General features: G+C 37.4%; 1 protein-coding gene across 6 annotated transcripts in view; it reads left to right on the forward strand.

Moving 5' to 3' along the window:
• LOC23687582 (muscarinic acetylcholine receptor M3) overlaps positions 1 to 20347 on the forward strand; it is a 110000-nt gene that overhangs the window by 55651 nt on the left and 34002 nt on the right. For all 6 annotated transcript variants that reach the window (XM_021849918.1, XM_021849917.1, XM_021849920.1 and 3 more), the window contains 2 exons: positions 295 to 750; positions 3251 to 3954. In XM_021849918.1, coding sequence (XP_021705610.1) covers positions 383 to 750; positions 3251 to 3954 — 1072 coding nt within the window. In that variant the 5' untranslated portion in view covers positions 295 to 382. The remainder of the gene's footprint in view (positions 1 to 294; positions 751 to 3250; positions 3955 to 20347) is intronic.

Consider the following 20347-nt stretch of genomic DNA (forward strand, 5'->3'; position numbering starts at 1 on the left):
CACGAACTATTTCAATATGAGAGTCATAAATTTCGTCGACCTTCTTCTTGATTTTAATTAAAATCTTTATCAGTTGCAAAACAAAACGTTTTATCAAATCCTATTGATAAGGGTTTCGCTATTGTTCCAGTGATTGAAATAAATATTAAGCTTAATCTAATTAATTTACCGTCTATTTACCAAAACGTTTGTTTTGCTCAGATAAACATTAGAACAATTTCCCTATCCAATAACACAAAACCACTTAACACGTTTTTCAACTCTGATTTGCATTGTTTCCATTTCATCCACCAGGCAATGGCAGCCACGGTTCGCATCTGCTCTTGACTGCACAATCTGGTCAATAGGAAATCCGACCGCAGCAACCAAACGAATCGATAGCATGGAAAACGGCCAGCCCTGGTCCGATTGGTGCTCGGGGAACTACTGGTCGACGGTTCGCTATCTGCTGTCCTGTGCCAACTACAACAACACCTGGACCTCCTACTGGGGACCGGATATAGTCTGTGATTATAATCGCATTGCTCTCTCGCCGGGCGAACAACCGGCGGAAGTGGTCCGGAATTCGCTAAAAGGTATCGCAGCAATTAACACGGTCCAGAGCACGGCCAGCAGCCCGATAAACGCATCGTCATCGATTGACCACAACTCCGTGCTACGGGTCGGCATCGAGTGCTATCAGAACTTCAAATGCATCCTCAAATCGGTCACCCCGAGCAGCGGCAACAGCAGCAGTATCGTCGGTAATCAGTGAGTATTTGCGGTTGCTGTCCACATTGAAGTTCTCGCTGGAATGAAGTGGTTGGTCATTTGGATTGGAGCTGAGTAAATCCGTACATCATATTTTTCGTCAAATAAACTAAATGACGTTGCTCGATCTAAGCCGAACATTTTTTTTTTCAGAAATTTCAAAAATGACATTTATTTTTCGTAAAGTGGAGTTGTCTATTAATTCATACTGATTTTTATTCAATGTATAATAAATCGTATAAGTAGTAGAAACCATGGGTGTCTAATCAAACTCAAGCTCAATTTCTGTAGGATTTTTTAAGAGTTTGCTGTTGCGCTCATGTGGTTTTCGTGAAGAACATCTGGAGTCATGGTCTCTCAGGCCTTTTATGTGGTTATTCTTGGAAAAAACAGATTGAATTCTGGAGGCATGCAATATGAAATTCTTAGAAAAAATTCTGAGGAAAAAATGTTGATGAACTCCATGGGAAATAATCACTAAATGAACTCCTAAAGAAATTTTCGCCCAGGGAATCAAAGAAATTCGCATACGAAAAGATCCTGGAACGACCGGAATTCGAACCCAGACACCTTCGGCATGGCTTTGCTTTGTAGCCGCGGACTCTAACCACTCGGCTGAGGGAGGCGGATAACAGCTAATTCAGCCTAGAATGCTATTTACACTGCTCAAATCATCTGAATAAAGTGCTGTTCATCTACCAATGTTACTTGGGCGGTTCAAAAAACTGTCAAAATGTGTGTACGGTCAAAAGACCACGGGAAGAGGGGGTTTTGAAAATCCTTAAAAATGACCACGTGGTTTGCGGATAGACATTAAGTTTAATTTTGTTTTCAAAATAAGGTTTCATGGCCATGACTTGGGGCCTTATTAAGCCGAGTGGTTAGAGTCCGCGGTTACAAAGTAAAGGCATCCTGAAGGCGTCTGGGTTCGATTTCCGCTCGGTCTAGGATTTTTTCGTAATGGAAATTTCCTTGACTTCCCTGGGTATGGAGTATCATCGGTCAACTTTGGTGAAGAAAGCTCTCAGTTAATAACTGTGAAAGTGCTCATTGCACACTGAGCTCAGAGGCAGACTCTGTCCCAGTAAGGACGTAATTCGAAGAAGAAGAAGAAGAAGAAGAAGAAGAAGAAGAAGAAGAAGAAGAATCTCTGTAAACCTTCGTTTGCTGATCATTTGATTGAAATTCTATTTTGGACAAACACAAATCTTATCATATTATCAATTCTCTCGATACGGATATTGTTTTTGGTTTAAGGACTGTTCATTTTATAAAGTGGACACCTTGGAAATGTTATATCTTTTAAATATTTTGATAAAATCGCAATCGGTTTTCTGCACATCGTTCAACTAAAAGTGTATAATGTTATGATAAATAAAAATCCATTAAAATAAATATATATCACACGAATATAGAACAACGATTACAACGGTTATTTTAAATGTTAAGGGAACTGATATGAGTAGATTTTTTTTGGTTTAAAGTACGTCCTGACGGAAGTGCTAATATAGTATTAATATGAAAAATAACTTACGCCTTCATAGAGTTACTTAATTAGTCCCCACGTCACATTTAAAGCACAATAGAAACACAATTGCTTTATTCTTAGAAGACCTTCCAAAGTACATTGACAATCATCGAAATTGGCAACACTGCTGTAATAAAATCGATTTTATTTTCCACAGATTATATTCATACTATGTTATTCTGAGATTAACAATTGAAATATTCCGAGAAAACCCTTTACTATTTGCTGTAGATCGATAAATATGCGGACACGATTTTAAAAGTATGAGACTTTTTAGTAAAACTACCATCAACAATAAAATTTGTACTAAGAACTGTGGTTTAAACGCATGATTTAGCTCTCGTTGGAACCAATATAGTTTCTTTAGTAAACCAAACTAGTTTTGAACACGCTTTTTACTTTTCTCTTTTGTTGGAAGTGAAAGGATGGTGTATCAGCAAATTTGGTTATAAAGGGGTAAATCACTAAAGCAACCTACTGTCAGAGAATGGTGGTATATAATTGATTTTTTTGAAGCTATACCTTTAGTAGAATAGTGAAGGATACAAACATACAATTTGTTTATAAAAATTTGGATTTTTGTTTTGCGAAAAATAATGTTAAACTTTGACGAACAGCTTTTCTTAGGAGTTTTTGGAAAAACTATTTAGTTTTTCAACCAAAAAGCATTTTCTAAGATCTTATATTTTCATAGCACTGTAAAATAATAGTTGAACGATTCACAGAAAACCGATTACGATTTTATCAATAAATAAAAAAGATATAGCATAAACAAAGTTTCCACTTTATAATATGAACAGTCCTTATCTAAAAATCAGAATCTCTAGATTTTTCATTCATACATCTCAAAAGAGTTGCAACTTAACCCGTTTAATGGCATCGATTTACTTTGTTCCAAGCCATGACATACACTAAGAGCGTATCCAACCATTCCAACTACATAATTTGCCATTGATTCCCATTCCACTTCAGATCCAACTCGGACGCGGTGCGGTGGACTGATGCCCTGTACGAGTGCAACCCGTTGATGGCAACCGATAAGCAAGACAACCTGTTGAAAGAATGCATCACTAGCTACAACGCCACAATCGTCGCGCGTAACATTGTAAAACCGGTGTCGGAACTTCTCTTGAGGTTGCCCAAGCTGTCGTTGGAAATGTTGGCCTCCCGAACTGGAATCCTGTCCAACGATACGTCGGCTACAGCGACTACAGCAGGCCAGCCGTGCGCGCCGGATATTACCCGGGTCAGTTACCACCATTACCAGCTGATTTGCAACAACAGTGCCGGTCGGTTCACTTTCTACGAGAACGATTCGTTCGATCTGCTAAACTCGTCAACTTCGGCCCTGCTGGAACCCGTTCAGTGTCTGCTCAACGTCCAATACGACGATGTGATAAATCAACTAACGGGTATCGTGTTTCCCAATGGGACGACGACGACGGTGACCGGCGGCAGCTCGCTGATGTCCTTCGGAACGCGCTACGAGTGGAGTTTCTTGTTCGTTATTCTGTTTATCTTTGCCGGTGGACTCGGCAATATCTTAGTCTGTCTGGCGGTGGCACTAGACCGTAAACTGCAGAACGTAACGAACTACTTTCTGCTGTCGTTGGCCATCGCGGATCTGCTGGTGAGCCTGTTTGTGATGCCGCTTGGAGCCATTCCCGGATTTCTGGGTAAGTCAGTTCTAATTGGGGAAAGTTTAATTTAATGTTTGCGAGATGAGACACTATTTATCAGAAGGTCTAAGAACTAGGATTTAAAGTGAGAGAGAAGGGAGCTCAGATGACAGATTGCCTGAAATAATGATTGAATATCAGTGACAGTGTAGTGAAGCTGTTTAAGTTTTCTTCTGTTTTTCTTCGTGGAATTACGAGACAACTGACGCAAACCTGTCTCAGCTTGTATCAAAAATGTTTTCAAAGTTAGTGGCAGATTTTCTTATCTTTGTTCAACGAGGTCAACGGAGCTTAAAGGATCACAAACTTTATAAGACAATTACGACCATTACTGCCCATACTCGCAATACAGTCCCATTAGGAAAATCATCATGTCGAGAAAATCGCAACTGAACATTATTGCTAAAGATTTCGCATCGCCGCTGCAGGCAGCAGAAAATTCTAGTGGCACTACTCAACATATCATCACAAGAGTTTAAAAAAATGATCAACTACTGAAATATTGTTATTGCGATTGTTTTTTGAAACACATGTACCTTCTCAGGCGGGTAAGTTGTGGTTAGTTTCGGCAAAGCTGTTGGACATTTCTTCAATATCCATAATGCTGCCTTCTTATTGGACCTTCTTATTTCTCAGCATTTTAACATACCAGTGGAGATGTGCCCTTTCCCATGTTGGCCCCAAAGCCTTCCTCTCCATGTTGTTGGAAGCTAAACCTACCGAAGATTTAATTTAAAATTGGCCAGAAGTCGAATGTTATAACAGCTATAGGTTTAACTTGGAGGTAAGCTGTTTACATTATTTTTAATTTAGAGTCTTATAAGGATTAGACATGTTTCTACCACTTATCTCACCAGAAGCATTGTGAAAAAAATATCAAGTTATGTCAAGCAGAACATATTTTTTTATGAAATAAAAATGGTTTAAAACATTGTAATGTGTAGTATTTCTTTTGCTTATGGGATGAAAACTACGATGCAAGATTAAATCAATCATAACAGGAATAGGTTTGCTTGAATTTCGTTGTAATCTTCTGGTGGGACTCTTATGCGAGTACTTTCAATATGGGACGCACATGATTTGGTATTTTTTTTTCGCATTTTGTCCATACAAATATACAACTTTAAGTGTGATACCATGAAGTACACTAATAATAAACATGATTCATGACTGTTTTGCGAGTATGGGCAGATTAACTAATATACGTAAAGTCGACTAGTTTTTTTAGTTTATTATCTTTTTGTAAAATTTCTTACTCAATTAGTTTATGCCGCAAACAATCATATTATGATCGATTTATTTTATGTAATAGGTGCCTATGTAAATCATTCTACTACAATATTGATAAACTGTTACTGTTTCTGTTCTGAATGAACCACTGCGACCAGCTCTTTGATGTTTTTTGGTTTTCTTCGTGTAGTTTTTTAACCCTTTAACGCTCATGGGGTCTGTAGAGCACCACCAATTTTCGTTAATTCAACATAAACCAATCAAGTTCAATATTGCAAATTTGCTTTTGAAATTATGTTAAGGGTTCATTAGAGCTCTGAAAATCCACTGATTGGTTCAATAGTGTAACTTTTGACGCATTTCGCGCCTAGATGTTGGCCATTGGCGTAGCAAGAATTTTTTTACCTGAGAGGCCCTGGGGGGGGGGGGGTTTCTTCCATTTATTTTTACTAATGATATCAGTCGCAATAGTCATGACTTTCACAAATTTCGTAGTTGAATAGATTTGTGTTGTGATATTTGTATATTTCAATTTTCATTATGAAAAAAAACAAACTTTCCTTGTCTAATCCAGTAAAAACCCTTCTAGAATTCCTCCAGAGATCTCACAATAGGCTGACCATACGTACCGTATTTAACGGGACAGTACCGTTTTTAAGCCCTTGACGGTCTGTCCCGTCGTTTTTATGAAAATTCTCAATTTGTCCCGTATTTCAAAAAAAAATATGGGCTCAAAAAAAAATTATCGAATAGTTATGTATAACCTCAACACGTGGAGCCTCAGCACCATTCGAATATTATCGGCAACCGAATTTCAAACGTAAAATACACAGTGTTTTTCTATTAAATCACACCAATGAAAACATTCCTATGAATCAGTCAGCTTCCTGCTGACGCGATTTCCAAGACTGAACAAACAGAATAACAATGTCGCCAGAGATCTTATCAATTATCGGCAGTTCTTATGGAAAAACTGCCGAATAGTATGAAGCTGTCGACAAAAGACACACTGACAAGAGATGCTCGAAGGGCTGTATAAACGATTCCAAAAATCTTTTATCAAGTCTGTCGTTGTTGAATCGACAAACACGTAATTTGTCTGCTGATGTCCGAGAAAATTACAAAAGAAGCGCGGCATTGGTTTAGACTGTCGAGAATATGTAAATTCCCCTATGATGCTTTGTTTTCCAGAAGTTAAATATTATTTACTCTAATTCAATACTTTTATCAAATAAAGTTCTCAGATAAAAATATGCTTAAAAGCCGGATTTGTCCCAAAGGACAAACATTAAAATAAACAAATCAGCCGCTATGAAAATATAGATAGCGCCACCGAAGTCTTGCGTGTTTGACAGATCATCAACGCTATCACAATGTCAAATCCCATATACGGTGGCGTCGTTATTTTGATGCGGTGAATTTCGAAAGAGTTGCCTTCAATGATCTATTGGGATGTTACGTTTAAAAATACAAGGATGTTTTAAACGAAAAATTTTAAGGAATGCTGTTTAAAAGCGTTCAGCAAATATGTTTCTTTAGAAGCTTTGGATTTATTTTTTAAACAGCTTAATAGTTTTAAATTTAATATATGAATTAGAAGGAAAAACTTCTTAAAACACGTTAGAGGGAAGTTTTTCCTTCAGCAGAATCAAATGATAACTTTTTTGTTTTTAATATTTTTTAAACATTTTTTTCTAAAATTCTTCTTAAGTTCTTAAAAAACTCTTAAATTTTTTGAATATTTACCTGAAAATGTATAGCCCACAATTTTAAAAGTTGGCTTAGAACAAACTGGCCGTCAAAGAAATGTTAAATGGTAAAAGTTGATCCCCCAATCTTTAAACCAGATGCTGAATGATTAATATCGACAATGAGTTATTTGGACCTCGTTGAAAATTTGTGCAAAAATATCGAGAAACAAAAAAGTTATCGTGATTTATATAGGGTTTCAATGCTAGTAATGGACCCCTTAGTAGCTGAAATTCATTCAAGACGCTTTTCCGCAATGATATCTCAGACGCATATATGTTTTGTGGAGTCTAACAACAAATTCAATGTCTTTACTTCATAGTACGTCTATGAAACATACAAAATCATTCGATTTTTCCAGCGAAATATGCATTTGAAAAACTGTTGTCCGAATGCCTATTATGGACCCTCCCGGGGTCCATAATAGGATTGTTTACAAATTTGACGTTGCGTATTATGGACCCTCCATTTGATTCCCATGTAATCAGGCTCGCTGCCGACGAGCCTATTATGGACCCACCTGGAAATGCGTATTATGGACCCTTTTGTGTGGTTTCATTTACAAAACTGTTCAAATATCTGTATTTATGCGTCTCAAACCAAATATTTTGCCTGAAACTGCTGACTATCAATGTAATCGAAGTTCCCCCGGTGGACTTTCATAGGAATAAAGTTGCTTTGAGTGTTAATTTTATGTTTTTCTGTAGGGGGTCCATAATACGCAAAGGGTCCATAACCGGCATCGACTCCCTATTTTTTTTTTGTGATAAAAAATGGAGCTGCAGTTAGAGGGGTTAAGACAATTACACTTGTTGATTTGATGAGATTTTACAGGAATCCATAGAATAGTCAAGTGTATAAAGTTTGAGTTCCAAATGACAATTGAAATTAATTGAATTTGTACTTGAAAGTACATAATTTGTAATATACAAAGTTATATTGGACTTTTACAACCATGTCCCGTTTTTGGACTTCATTTGTCCCGTTTTTCTTGTATTATGCTATGGTCAGCCTATCTCACAACGAATATAGCCCTTGTGATTCTTGCACGAACTCTTAAAGTCTTCAACTATGAGCTCTTAAGAGGTTCCTCTGATAATCCACCGATATTTCTTTATGAATTATTTTTGTACTTTTTTAGTGAATTTTACAAGAACTTCTTTACCAGTTTTAACTGAGTTCTTCCTTCTTTCATCAGGAAGGTCCTCTACGTACTTTGTGCAATTAAATACAAATGTTAGTTTGAAATGTCATCCAGTTTTTCATTGCAAAATTGCTTACGATTTTTTTGAATTTCTGTTATGTTGCCCTAGGATTCTTCCGAAAATATCATCAGAGATTCATCCATTTTCCAGACACTTTTTTCAATTAATTTATTCTTAAGGATTTTTGAATCTTTTTGACGATTTTTTTTTGATGATACAGGTATGTTCCGTTTTTATCAACATGATCGGCAATTTTCAGTTGATAAAAACGGAACCGTGACAAAAACGGAATAATTTTCTTAGACAAAATGTTTTACAAATTTTATAATAAATTTGCAGTATTGTCAGTATAAGACACATTTACTTCATATACATACACAGTACCGTAAATTCGGGTGAAATTGATCACCGTGTCACATAATTTTATTTCTTACTTTTAGAGCACCCAGTGTTGACAGACTCACACTCAAATCTCGATCAATACGCTCTTCCATGAGAGCAAACTCATTAGAGAATTGCATGAAGAACGCATGAGATTTTGATGCATACCGTGATGCATCAATACCCGGACGCTTAAGTGGACAAAAATGTTCAAATTCGAATATGAGTCTGTAGTTTTAGAAAAGCCCTAATGTAATATTGTTTGAAACATTATTTCAAATAAGATCTTCACGAAAGTAATAAACTTTTTGGTAAAAACCATGATTTTAACATGAAAATCATTAAAATATTAGAGCATGTCTTGTCTTTAAATCCGGACACCTGATGCAAACAATGTCTTTAAATCCGGACACTTTTGATTCGAAATCCGGACATCTGTATTGTAGCATGTAAAATTCGTTTAATTTTAATGAAAACCATATCAACACACAATTTGATATAAATATTAAATAAGCTTGATGTTCGCGTTTGCCCAACAATGTCAAAAATAATAGCACTTCTGAAATATTAGTGGTTTGATTACCTGAGCCGAAGTGTATGTGGCTGGAACTGCAGTCGATGTGGCTCTAGCTGTTATTATGAAAGTTATTCACTATTTATTTCACAACCAATTGGATTTTGATAGCTCACATCGCTTCCTAAAGTCATTTTTCAAGTTTTCTCTTATTTTTTCTTGCTTGAAACTCACTTACACTAGTTAAACGTTGCTCTTTTAGACGATGTCCGGATCTTGAAACACTGGCTCGTAACCCCGGACAGTCTCTTTATACACCTATAAATGTTTATTTACAGATTATTCAACAACAGTGCACTAACCAAACTTTTAAAATATATTTTCTCAAACACTTATAATGGAAACTTGCTCTAAAAATACATTTCACGAACTTTTTCTCCAATGTTCGCGCGTTCATCGATCGTGAAACTTGAGTTAGAGTTGGGCCACGGCGAAAAGACGTCCAACTTGAACACATTATTTGTTTTTATTTTTATTAATTATTTGACGATGGTTACTAGATTAAAAATAAATGCTTAATGATTAGCATGGTTATTAATACAAGGAGGAAATTAAAACCTAATATTTTATCACTTAATTCTAACTCTAATTTACGCATGTAATCGGAGTGTCCGGATATTGGTACCGTCCGGATTTTGATTCACCACGGTAATCACTCAATCAACTTAAACCCTAAAAAATGATTCAGTCGCAAAACCTGTCAAAAACTCGTGAAACCCGAATGTTGTTGTTTACGTTGAAAAGGATTACTATAATTTTACCAGACTAACAAGAAATTATTACCGTGTGTGAGTAAACTATGGAAATACGAGACAATGAGTCAAAAAGGTGAGCCAACTCATCCATGATTTTTTTGACTGCTGAGTTGCGTGATTAACAACTCATGCATGAAAAATCTCAAGCGTGAGTTATGAGAAATTGAGTTTTTTCACAACACTGAAAGTACCAATATCAACGTAACCTGTAGTAAAAGATCGTTATTTGCCTTAACTATTGCCAATTTGCGTATTGTGAAGATTTTGGTCTTAAAAAATGTTTATTTCTATGAAAATAGTGTGAAAATGCAGAATAATAATCGATGTGGTATTGACAGACATTGACAAACTTCTAGTTCTGAACAAGGAACATGGTGTCAGCCTGAAAGATTGTGAGGATGCTTAGAATATATTCCCTAGTAAAGATGTTATTATCAATATCAAAGTTTGAAATTCTTTTGGATGTTTAGAGATAATTTTTGGCACTAAAATGGCGTTTGTTAAAAAATGTCAGTACATAAGCCAATGAGGCTCAACGTTGAACTTGTTTTCTACATTCAGTTGTTTGGTATTGACAACATTATAGAAAACAAACCAGAAAAATCGTGAAGTGTGATAAATTTTACACGAAATAACGGTTATGATGTTTAAGAGCTGTGAGGAGTATTTAGATTGTTCATTCTTAACATTCGTGAAAAAAGTTGATTGCAGACTCCAATCAATCAATATGATTCTGTGTTAACTCGTTAATAGTTTTAGTTTTCTGGGTTAGAATTTCAATAAATGTAATATGGAATATTAAAAACATAATCACATAAATGTGATTTGCATCATGAGATAATAAGATGTATAAATAACTACAAGGAAGTGGGTCAAGCTAATATCTGTTTTTTAACAAGAAAGATCGAACAAGAGACAACTTATTTTTCTTCGTTTGATCATTTTTCATTTTTCTTTATGAGATGGTCTAATCCATCGGTGTACTAAATTAACTCGGTCAAAGAATTTTGACACTAGAGCGGGTCCAGATCACGTGGGGATCATACGGGAGCGTGCCCCGCTCAAGTGTCACAATTCTCAGACCGAGTGAATTTAGTACACCGGTGGATTAGACCATAGTAGTAACTCGCGCGTAGAAACGGACGTCAAAAATTTTCGCTCTCGTTTTTTTTGCTGATTTTGATAATTATTTTAGTGAATTTAGGCCGATTGTGATTCGGAGTGCGTTTTGATCCTTTGCATTCCCAATAAGATTTACATCCGGAAAAGAGTGCTTTTTAAAGACCAAAATAAGCGAGTTCGGTGTTAGCGTCGTCGGAACGTGAATTTTTGTGTGTGTTTTGCTTATGGCTGCTCAGTCACGGATGGATAATTAATTTGGTGAGACCGTTACATGCTTTTATCTTAAAGCGAAGTATGCACTTCAACAGAAAAGTAATCGCCTATCTCGATGCGTGGGAAATTTCTTGCTAAAAATGCTCAAAAAAAGCATTTTTCTTTGATCGCAGTACGCAGTTGAAAAGAAATGTCATTTCAAATGGAGATCACTGTAGGAAATTTCTTGACTATTTCTGGAGCAGAAATTATGTTTTTCTTGAGCTGAGCAGCATACCTAGGTTTAACGTTTAATTACTATGAAGCAAATGTTTTTATTCTGCGTGGCGTGTGAGGTGCGACGGGTCGAGTGAGGTGACAACTGTCGACTCGTTCCAATTTGATTAACGTCACTTGAGGTGAGAGCGACTCGTCTCGACTCCCACGCCGCGTGGAATAAGCACAAAATTTGTATCCTGACAACGATAAGAATGTTACTCTTTATGTTTTTAAATAACAAAATATGAATGGTTCGTCACTAAAAGTGTCGACAAAAACTCTTGTTCTTGTAGGCTTCCTTTTAACTTTCTTTCTTGTCATTACAGAAACAACTTTGAATGGTTCGACATTACAAATGTCGACTTACCTATTTTCACGTTGTCTTTAATGTCTTATGAGTGACTTTTTGAACTGAGGCTGCATGAACAGCATCACTTACCAAGGTGAATCCTGAATATGTAGCTTTTGAACCCTCCCCACTAACTCCTTCCTGTGACAACCTTCCTGTGGATGCACGGGTTCACTATTTGACGTTTTAGCGGTGCCGTGTTATTTATGTGACCTTGGAAACTAGTGAATTCGGCACCGCTCAAACGTCAAATAGTGAGCTCGTGCATTGGTCCATGGACCTATGCACGAGTTCACTAATTTGATGTTTGAGTGGTGCCGAATTCACTCGTTGTCATGGTCACGTAAATAACACGGCACCGCTCAAACGTCAGATAGTTAAACCGTGCATCGGTCCATGGACGAGTTCACTATATGACGTTTGAGCGGAACCGTGTTATTTATGTGACCAAATAACGAGTGAATATGGCACGACTCAAACGTCAAATGAGTGAACTCGTCCATTGGTCTATGGACCAATGCACGAATTCACTAATTTGACGTTTGACGCATTGATCCATCGCATTCTAGATATCCCAACCAATGCAAATCCATATCGAAACAAACTCACCCGATCCAACCTTCAACAGAAAAGTTTCGTCGTCTCGGAATAGTTTAAAACGAATGATGAGCCTGCCGATGATCTCCATGTGATGTTAATTCCTAGTGGTGGCATTGCTGCATACTCTATGGCTGGCATGTCACATCCTGAACTGAACAAACTTGAATCAACACGAACTTCTTCAGAAAATCTAAATAAGTGCACAACCACACCAACTGTTTTCGCTAAAAAATTCAAAATTTTCACAAAACTGACGGAGCATAAAATATTTGCTTCCGTTTTTAGCCGCACACTTAAATCATCTCACATTTTCCGGAATGATTTTATGAATAAAAAGTAAGTTTTAGCAATAATTGCGAAATTATCTAAAAGAATTAAAGCAAAATTAAAGAATGAATCAAATGGTCGATGTTGTTAAACTTTTTCACACCAGGGTAAATTTCTGCCAACCAAATAATGAAAACTTTGAACAGGTGAAAAAAACTGATGCCTCATGTTTCGCCAAAAATTGTCACCATCAATTGTGTTAGTAAACCCCCTTAGCTTATTTGCCTATCTCTTCCAATAATGTTGAAATTATACGCGTTGTAGTTAATGTATAGATTTCTCTAGTGAATTCTTATCACCGAACACCTCAACCAGGACAATCTCCAAATATATTGGAAATAATAATACAATAAATATAAAGTTTTGTGCAAAAAAAAAAAAAAAATAAACACAACATTTTTTTTTAAATTGAGTTTCTAGGATATCGACCTTCATTTGTACGGAATCATCGAAAATTTGTGGTTATTGCACACAACAATAAACTGATTCAAGTTTTTCGCACTCATAATTGTCATTACTTTTTGTATTTCAAGATGGTAATCGAACCGTACCTGCCATCGTACCTGCCACACGATATACGAATGCAAAAATGGCAACTTTGGCAAAGAAAGCTCTAAGTTAATAACTGTGGAAGTGCTCATTAGAACACTACGCTGAGTAGCCGGCTTTGTCCGAGTGGGGACGTTAATGTTAAGAAGAGAAGAGAGAGATTTATCAAAAATGTTTCTATGTCTCGATCTCACTTTATCTCGATGGTCCCTTCGATATCGAGAAGTGGAGAGTCGACTGTATATTAGATTATTTCTCATACAGAATGCACATTGGCCTTAAACTATCAAACATCACCGAAAACCCATTATTCAATCTCGTAATAACGAATGTCACGTCGAATAATTCACCCGAAGAGTAATTTCATAAGCCATAAAGAACATAAATCGACCGTCGTAGGTACCTCGAGGCGACTTTTCAGCGGGCCTCATTGTTGAATGGGAAATTGCGAAAATCCACCCGCCGGAGACGTTATGATCGGGAAAATTGGATTCTCTAATATAGAATCCCTTTGAGCGCATTGAGCGCTTCCACGCTTCCTCTGTGTGGTGTGGTCGAAAAAAGAGACAGGCACCCAACACATTTTCCTATCTTCGGTGTGGCATAACCACACTGTGTCAAGATATATTACAATGGCAGTCAAATTCACAAGCATATAAGAAAGGGGATCAAGCCACTAAGAACATATTTACAACTGATAAATCACTTAAAATAATCAATGATAATAATAAATCTTCGAGCTGTTTAGTGGAATAGCCATAAATTATTGAAAGCTTGAATTTAGTACTGTACCATTTAATTCCACAAGAGTTTGCATCGTATCTGTCAAAATACACATATTTCGGCCTCAAATGTAAGGTTATCTTCAGTGTTGCATACTAGTCGAGTCTAGTACACGTCACTGAAGACGGCCTTACAGTTGAAGTCGAAATACGAGCATCTGTCAGAGGATACAAACTCTAGTGGAATTAAATGGACAGTACAAAATTCGATTTTTTATTTATTGAAGCAATGATAAGTTTAAAACTGACAACAAAAAAGCAATAAATTTCTTCGAAAACTTATTCATCAGCGATTAAAATTATTAAAATAGTAAAAAATAACAAAGAATTCTAAAAGCATATGGAAAATTTCGTAAAGTTTCCATTAAAAATTGTTAAAACAGATTGCTGTTTATAAAATTTCATGAGCTATCATTTTGTAAAATTCATATATTTCGGTGCTTATTTTCATTTTATTTCCAGGAAAATATTTAATTCTTCAATGTTAATTTTCTATTGATTATTGCTGTCTTTCACTTTTTTAGCGTGAAAAATAAACTCCTAAATGCCACTCTGGATTTTTTTATTGTTAATTTTTGTTTATTTCAAATTATATATTTTGTATGTTTTGAGACAAACTATTCTTAGATGTCCTTTTCCTGGGACACGATAATATTTTCCCCATATTACAACAGTCTTCTGGTTGGTCTTAACCGGATGCGAGCACCGCACGAAAGTTCCCACCAGCCAAAGAGGATAAGGCAAAATGAAGTCAGCGCCGGTGAAATGGATTCCTCAATTTCATTATCAAGCCATTGAATGCGCAAATTGAAGCGGAGAAAAGAAGTGAGTAAAGTTGTGGGTAGGTGAGTTCGCTGGGACCGCAGTTGTTGGATAAGTATCTCAACGAGTTGCTGAGGTGAAGTTGCGAGCTGCAGTAGTCTACTCACCTTAGTTGAGGTGTAGTCACATCCCAGCCGGGAAAAAGTGTTCGCCTCAAGCGCTCCATTCATTTACCTATATCACTTCCCGGGTGCTGCAGGTTGTGCAACACAATTGCATATTATAAGTGTTGGTGACATAACAATTGGCGACGGAAGGATTTTCTTTTAAGGGTTTTGGGAGGCGCACTATTCTAGAGACCGAATTTACATCTCCCAAGAATTACGATTCTTCTTGGATTAAGCTCACTTTTCTGCTGAGTGCTTTTGACGCACTCTAACTATTTGAATTTGCAATGCTTAGGTCCCCAGGCAACCAAAATGTACGTATTAAGAACTCACTGTTTGGGTTGTGCGATGCAAATATGTGCAAAGTTTCACGTATAAGATGTCTCTAAAACACGTACAAAAGTAGATGGGATATACATGCTTATTTTATATGATGAAAACTGTCATACAATTCGAGTGCATAGATTTTATTACAAATTAATATGTTTTCTTAGACGATTTAATTTATGACAACAAAATTTATATGTTAGCTACTACGGATTGATTCGACTGTAGGGGGGCTGGGGTAACATGCCCATGTTAAAGAAAGCAGCGATTTTTGATGCGAAAAACATTATTTTGTGCTCCTTTTTAGTTATGGTCGGATAAACAAACATGTTTTCTATCAAATAGCAGAAACAGCTATCCATTTTAGCTTTTCTGAGTTTTATAAATCCTTTTTTAAAAAAAGAGCATACAATAATGTTTTTACATATAAAATCGCTGTTTTCCTTAACATGGGCAAACTAGGGGAACTGGGGGTAATATGTCCATAGGGGGCAAAACGCGCCACCATCGATTTGGGCGAACGATGAGTTTTACAATGCTTTTTTTCACCCTAGATCATAGAAAATGGATGAAAATGCTTTTCCTAATAAGCTTTTATGTGTTTTTCTCAACCAAAACGATAAAATCGTATAAAAACGTTTTTCGCTGTTTTCGTTGCAATTTTGTGTGATTTTCAATGTCATTTTTTAGGTCGATAAATAACCAAATTACTGAAACTATTGCCAAGAGCCAACTTGTGCACTGTCATAGTTTGTATTAAGTGCAAAATATATGTTAAATTTGCCCTCAAAATGCTTATTGAAGGACCTAAACTTTAATCAACTCTGGGGGCAAAACGCCCACCCCTATATCATTACACCAAAACAGCCGTTTGAATTCAAATTCTACCAAACGTAATGCCACGTTGAAGTTACACAAAAATTGGAACCTTACAAATGTACATTTTTCGCATCAGCATGTATACTATTACTGAACAATAACATCTGAACAAACGCCCGGATGTATGCAACAGATATACATGCATGATTGTGTGCGTTCGTTTACAGCATGGCTAACGCTGAACTCAAGCGGGGCGTTTTACCCCGCAAAACAATACATATGCACTTAAGCAAGCATTTTTTTAAAATTAATTTATAGGGGGACTGGGGGTAGTTTGCCCATGTTAAGGAAAATAGCAATTTTATATGTAAAAACATTATTTTATGCTCTTTTTTTAATGATGGTCGGATAAACAAACATGTTTTCTATCAAATAGTAGAAACAGCTATCCATTTTAGCTTTTCTGAGTTTTATAAATCATGTTTTTAAAAATGCTTGCTTAACTGCATATGTATTGTTTTGCGGGGTAAAACGCCCCGCTTCAGTTCGACGTTAGCCATGCTGTAAACGTACGCACACAATCATGCTTGTTTATAGGTTGCATACATCCGGGCGTTTGTTCTGATGTTATTGTTCAATAATAGTATACATGCTGATGCGAAAAATGTACATTTGTAAGGTTCCAAATTACGCGTAACTTCAATATGGCATTACGTTTGGTAGAATTTGAATTCAAACGGCTGTTTTGGTGTTATGAAATAGGGGTGGGCGTTTTGCCCCCAGAGTTGATTAAAGTTTAGGTCCTTCAATAAGCTTTTTAAGGACAAATTCAACATATTTTTTGCATGTTATACAAACTATGACAGTGCACAAGTTGGCTCCCGGCGAAAGTTTCATAAATTTGGTTATTTATCGACCTAAAATATGACCTTGAAGATCGCACAAAATTGCAACGAAAACAGCGAAAAACGTTTTTATACGTTTTTTACGATTTTCTTGAGAAAAACACATAAAAATATATTAGGAGAAGCATTTTTATCCATTTTCTATAACCTAGGGTGAAAAAAAGTATTCTAAACCACACCGTTCGCCCAAATCGAGGGTGGCGCGTTTTGCCCCCTATGGGCATATTACCCCCAGTTCCCCTAAACCCCAGAAAAGTTAGAATGGATAGCTGTTTCCACTATTTGGTAGAAAACATGTTTGTATATCCGACCATAATAAAAAAAAGAGCATAAAATAATGTTTTTCACATCTAAAATCGCTGTTCTCCTTAAGGTGATTATAGAACGAAGCCACACCTCAAAATTTCAAGAGCACAAGACGTGTGAACAAAACAGCGCTACGCGTAGAAAATCTATCCCAGTGGTCATCACCAGCAAGCAAGCAATTTGATTGGTTTTCAACGCGAACTGTTGTCAGATTCTCTCGTCTTGTGCACTTGAAAATTCAAAGTTTGGCTTCGTTTTATAATCACCTTAACGTGGGCAAACTACCCCCAGTCCCCCTACCCCCAGTCCCCCTATGTATTGTTTTGTGGGGTAAAACGCAACGCTTGAGTTCGGTGTTACTCGTGCTGTAAACGTACGCAGACAATCATGCCTACTTATATTCTGCATACATCCAGGCGTTTGATCAGATGTTATTGTTCATGCTAATGCGAAAAATGTGTTTTTGTAAGGTTCCAATTTGCGCCTAACTTCAACGTAGCATTACGTTTGGTAGAATTTGAATTCAAACAGCTGTTTTGGTGTTATGAAATAGGGGTGGGCGTTTTGCCCCACGAGTTGATTAAAGTTTAGGTCCTTCAATGAGCTTTGAAAAGATAAATTTAACATATTTTTTGCATATAATACAAACTATGGCAGTGCACAAATTGGCACGTTCTTCACCAATCGACTTGAATAACTTTAAAATCCTAAGCCCTGTCATGGAGATACAGTGACTCAACCTCATTTTCGTACAGGGCACTGTTCCCGAGGAGGAAAGAACAACTCGGCAATTAATTATGCATACCATATTTTGGTATCATACCCCAATTAGGTATTGTTCAGTTATCAATACCTCATTTTGGTATTATAATGGTATTTGAAAAAAAAAATTAAAACAATTAAAAATACTTCATTTTGGTATTCGATAGCTATTGAGGACTGCTGGAGCTATTGAACTACCGTCGTTGGGGGTGACAATAGGTCAAAAAGGGATGTGTACGAATTATTTATTGAATAACTATCGCAATTTAACTCCAATAAACTTCAAATGTGGTGTGTATGTACTTTGATGGTACATTAACAACTGTTCAAAACATTAAAGAAAAATATTTATTCACAGCGGCACCACAAGTGAATGAAAAATGACCCAATTGAAATAACTTGTTTTTGATAATACCTATAATAATAACTTGTTTTTGATAATATCTATTATTATTCCATATATTATCATCAGTGCTTCCAGAGTGAGGGCTGTGCACGTTTACTATGCTGAAGTTGAAGAACCGGCCTTTGAGCCTCAACTTGCACATTCTATCATTGATAGGCCGCCACCCGATCACGCGCCTCTGCATATCACCCAACACTATAAAAGCCGTTCCCAGCTTGTGTGTTTTGCCGCAGCTCTGGTAGATGGTATGGTTCCCTCTAAACGTTCGCACCATTGATCCCTTCCAACACACTTCCTGCAACGCTACGATGCCGAATCCACGGTCCTTCAGCACGTCGGCGAGTATGCGTGTGCTCCCGATGAATTTGAGAGATTTACAGTTCCACGTACCGAGTTTCCAATCGCTAGACGCTTTACGTTGTTGCGGTCTACGCCAATTGCCTCGGTTCGTATTCTCTCGTTAATTATTCGTTGCTTGATTTTTTTTTACGGCTGGCTTGCAGGGCCTGAAACCAACTCCCTAAATGTACGGAGGGCCATAGTGCGCAGTTTAGCTTAGAGTCCTTCTCTGACACTCGGACGATGATCAACCACCCCTGACATGGGGAACAGACGCTATTGTGAGCCGCTCCTAACATGAAGTACAGACGCTCAAGGTTTGCAGAAGCAAAAGCAAAAACAAAAGCAAACTTCCCCTTCCCCACCGGGATTGGCTACCCGATTTTTCCTAAGGTTACTCGTACCCCGGCCAGTACCGCGAGGAGGTAGGGATAGGAGTTGCTGGGCAGGAGGCTAAAGACCGCACAGAGGGGTCTGTTTTATTCCTTCAGGTACGCGAGGTACCAATGGTACGCCATGCCCAGCCATTTACCAGCCCAATGGCCACAAATTATGTTAAAAATTTCATCTATCCTTTTATGTGGCATGATGTCGCCCAAAGCCATTTCCCCTGATAAGAACCCAAAACAGAGAGAAGCTTTCCGAGCAATGTAGAATCTCGTAGAACTTTCACCAAGTAAAAACACCGGATTTAGAGAGAACGAAAAGGATCTATGCAAGCAGCTATCACTTTTTATACTACAGGCATACAAAGAATATACGGGGTTGGTGGTCTGATGGCTACCGCTTCTGCTTCATATGCAGAAGGTCATGGGTTCAATCCCAGGCCCGTCCCTTTCCTCGTACTTTGTAGTTGTATATCTCTCACTTGCTTCTATCTTCCATTCTAAATATATCTCACTCAAACTATTCGTTCATAGCAAAACGCTAGAACCAGAGACGGACAAGAAACCGTTTCCCTAACGCTTCCTACTTCCACGCGCACGCCTTTCTTACGCCTGATACATAGGCAGTCTGCTAACCACAAAAGCAAACCTCTCTGCCATGCCTTTCCCCCAATCCATACACTCCCGCATGAACTGACGTGGATGCAGTGGAATATACGGTCTACGTGGGAGTCAGTTCAATGCATCATCAATTCCTCCCCCTTCCCCTCATAGGTCTGCATTCTGACGTGGCAGGTGCCATTGTTGCCTAAAAATAGAAGATCACCAGCACTTATACACTGAGGATGCCTGTTAGTCCCAAGCAGTCATTCGGTTGGTTCCTTGTGTAAGTGCAGCTGATCTGGCGATACTGGAGTGCATCCACGGGCGGCCAATCAAGCTCAAGCTCAAGCTACAGGCATACAAAGAATATTCGTTCTGTTCGCGTATATTTGCGTTGGTATTCAAACGAGAGCCGCCATCCAACGAGCGAAGGAAAACCTTCGGTTGGATCCATTTCAAATTAAGGTGAGTTTTGTTCTGCGATGCATACGTAATGAACTTACATTCAAATTTG

The sequence above is a fragment of the Aedes aegypti genome, chromosome 3 (assembly GCF_002204515.2).
Source record: "Aedes aegypti strain LVP_AGWG chromosome 3, AaegL5.0 Primary Assembly, whole genome shotgun sequence".
Classification (NCBI taxonomy): Eukaryota; Metazoa; Arthropoda; class Insecta; order Diptera; family Culicidae; genus Aedes; species Aedes aegypti.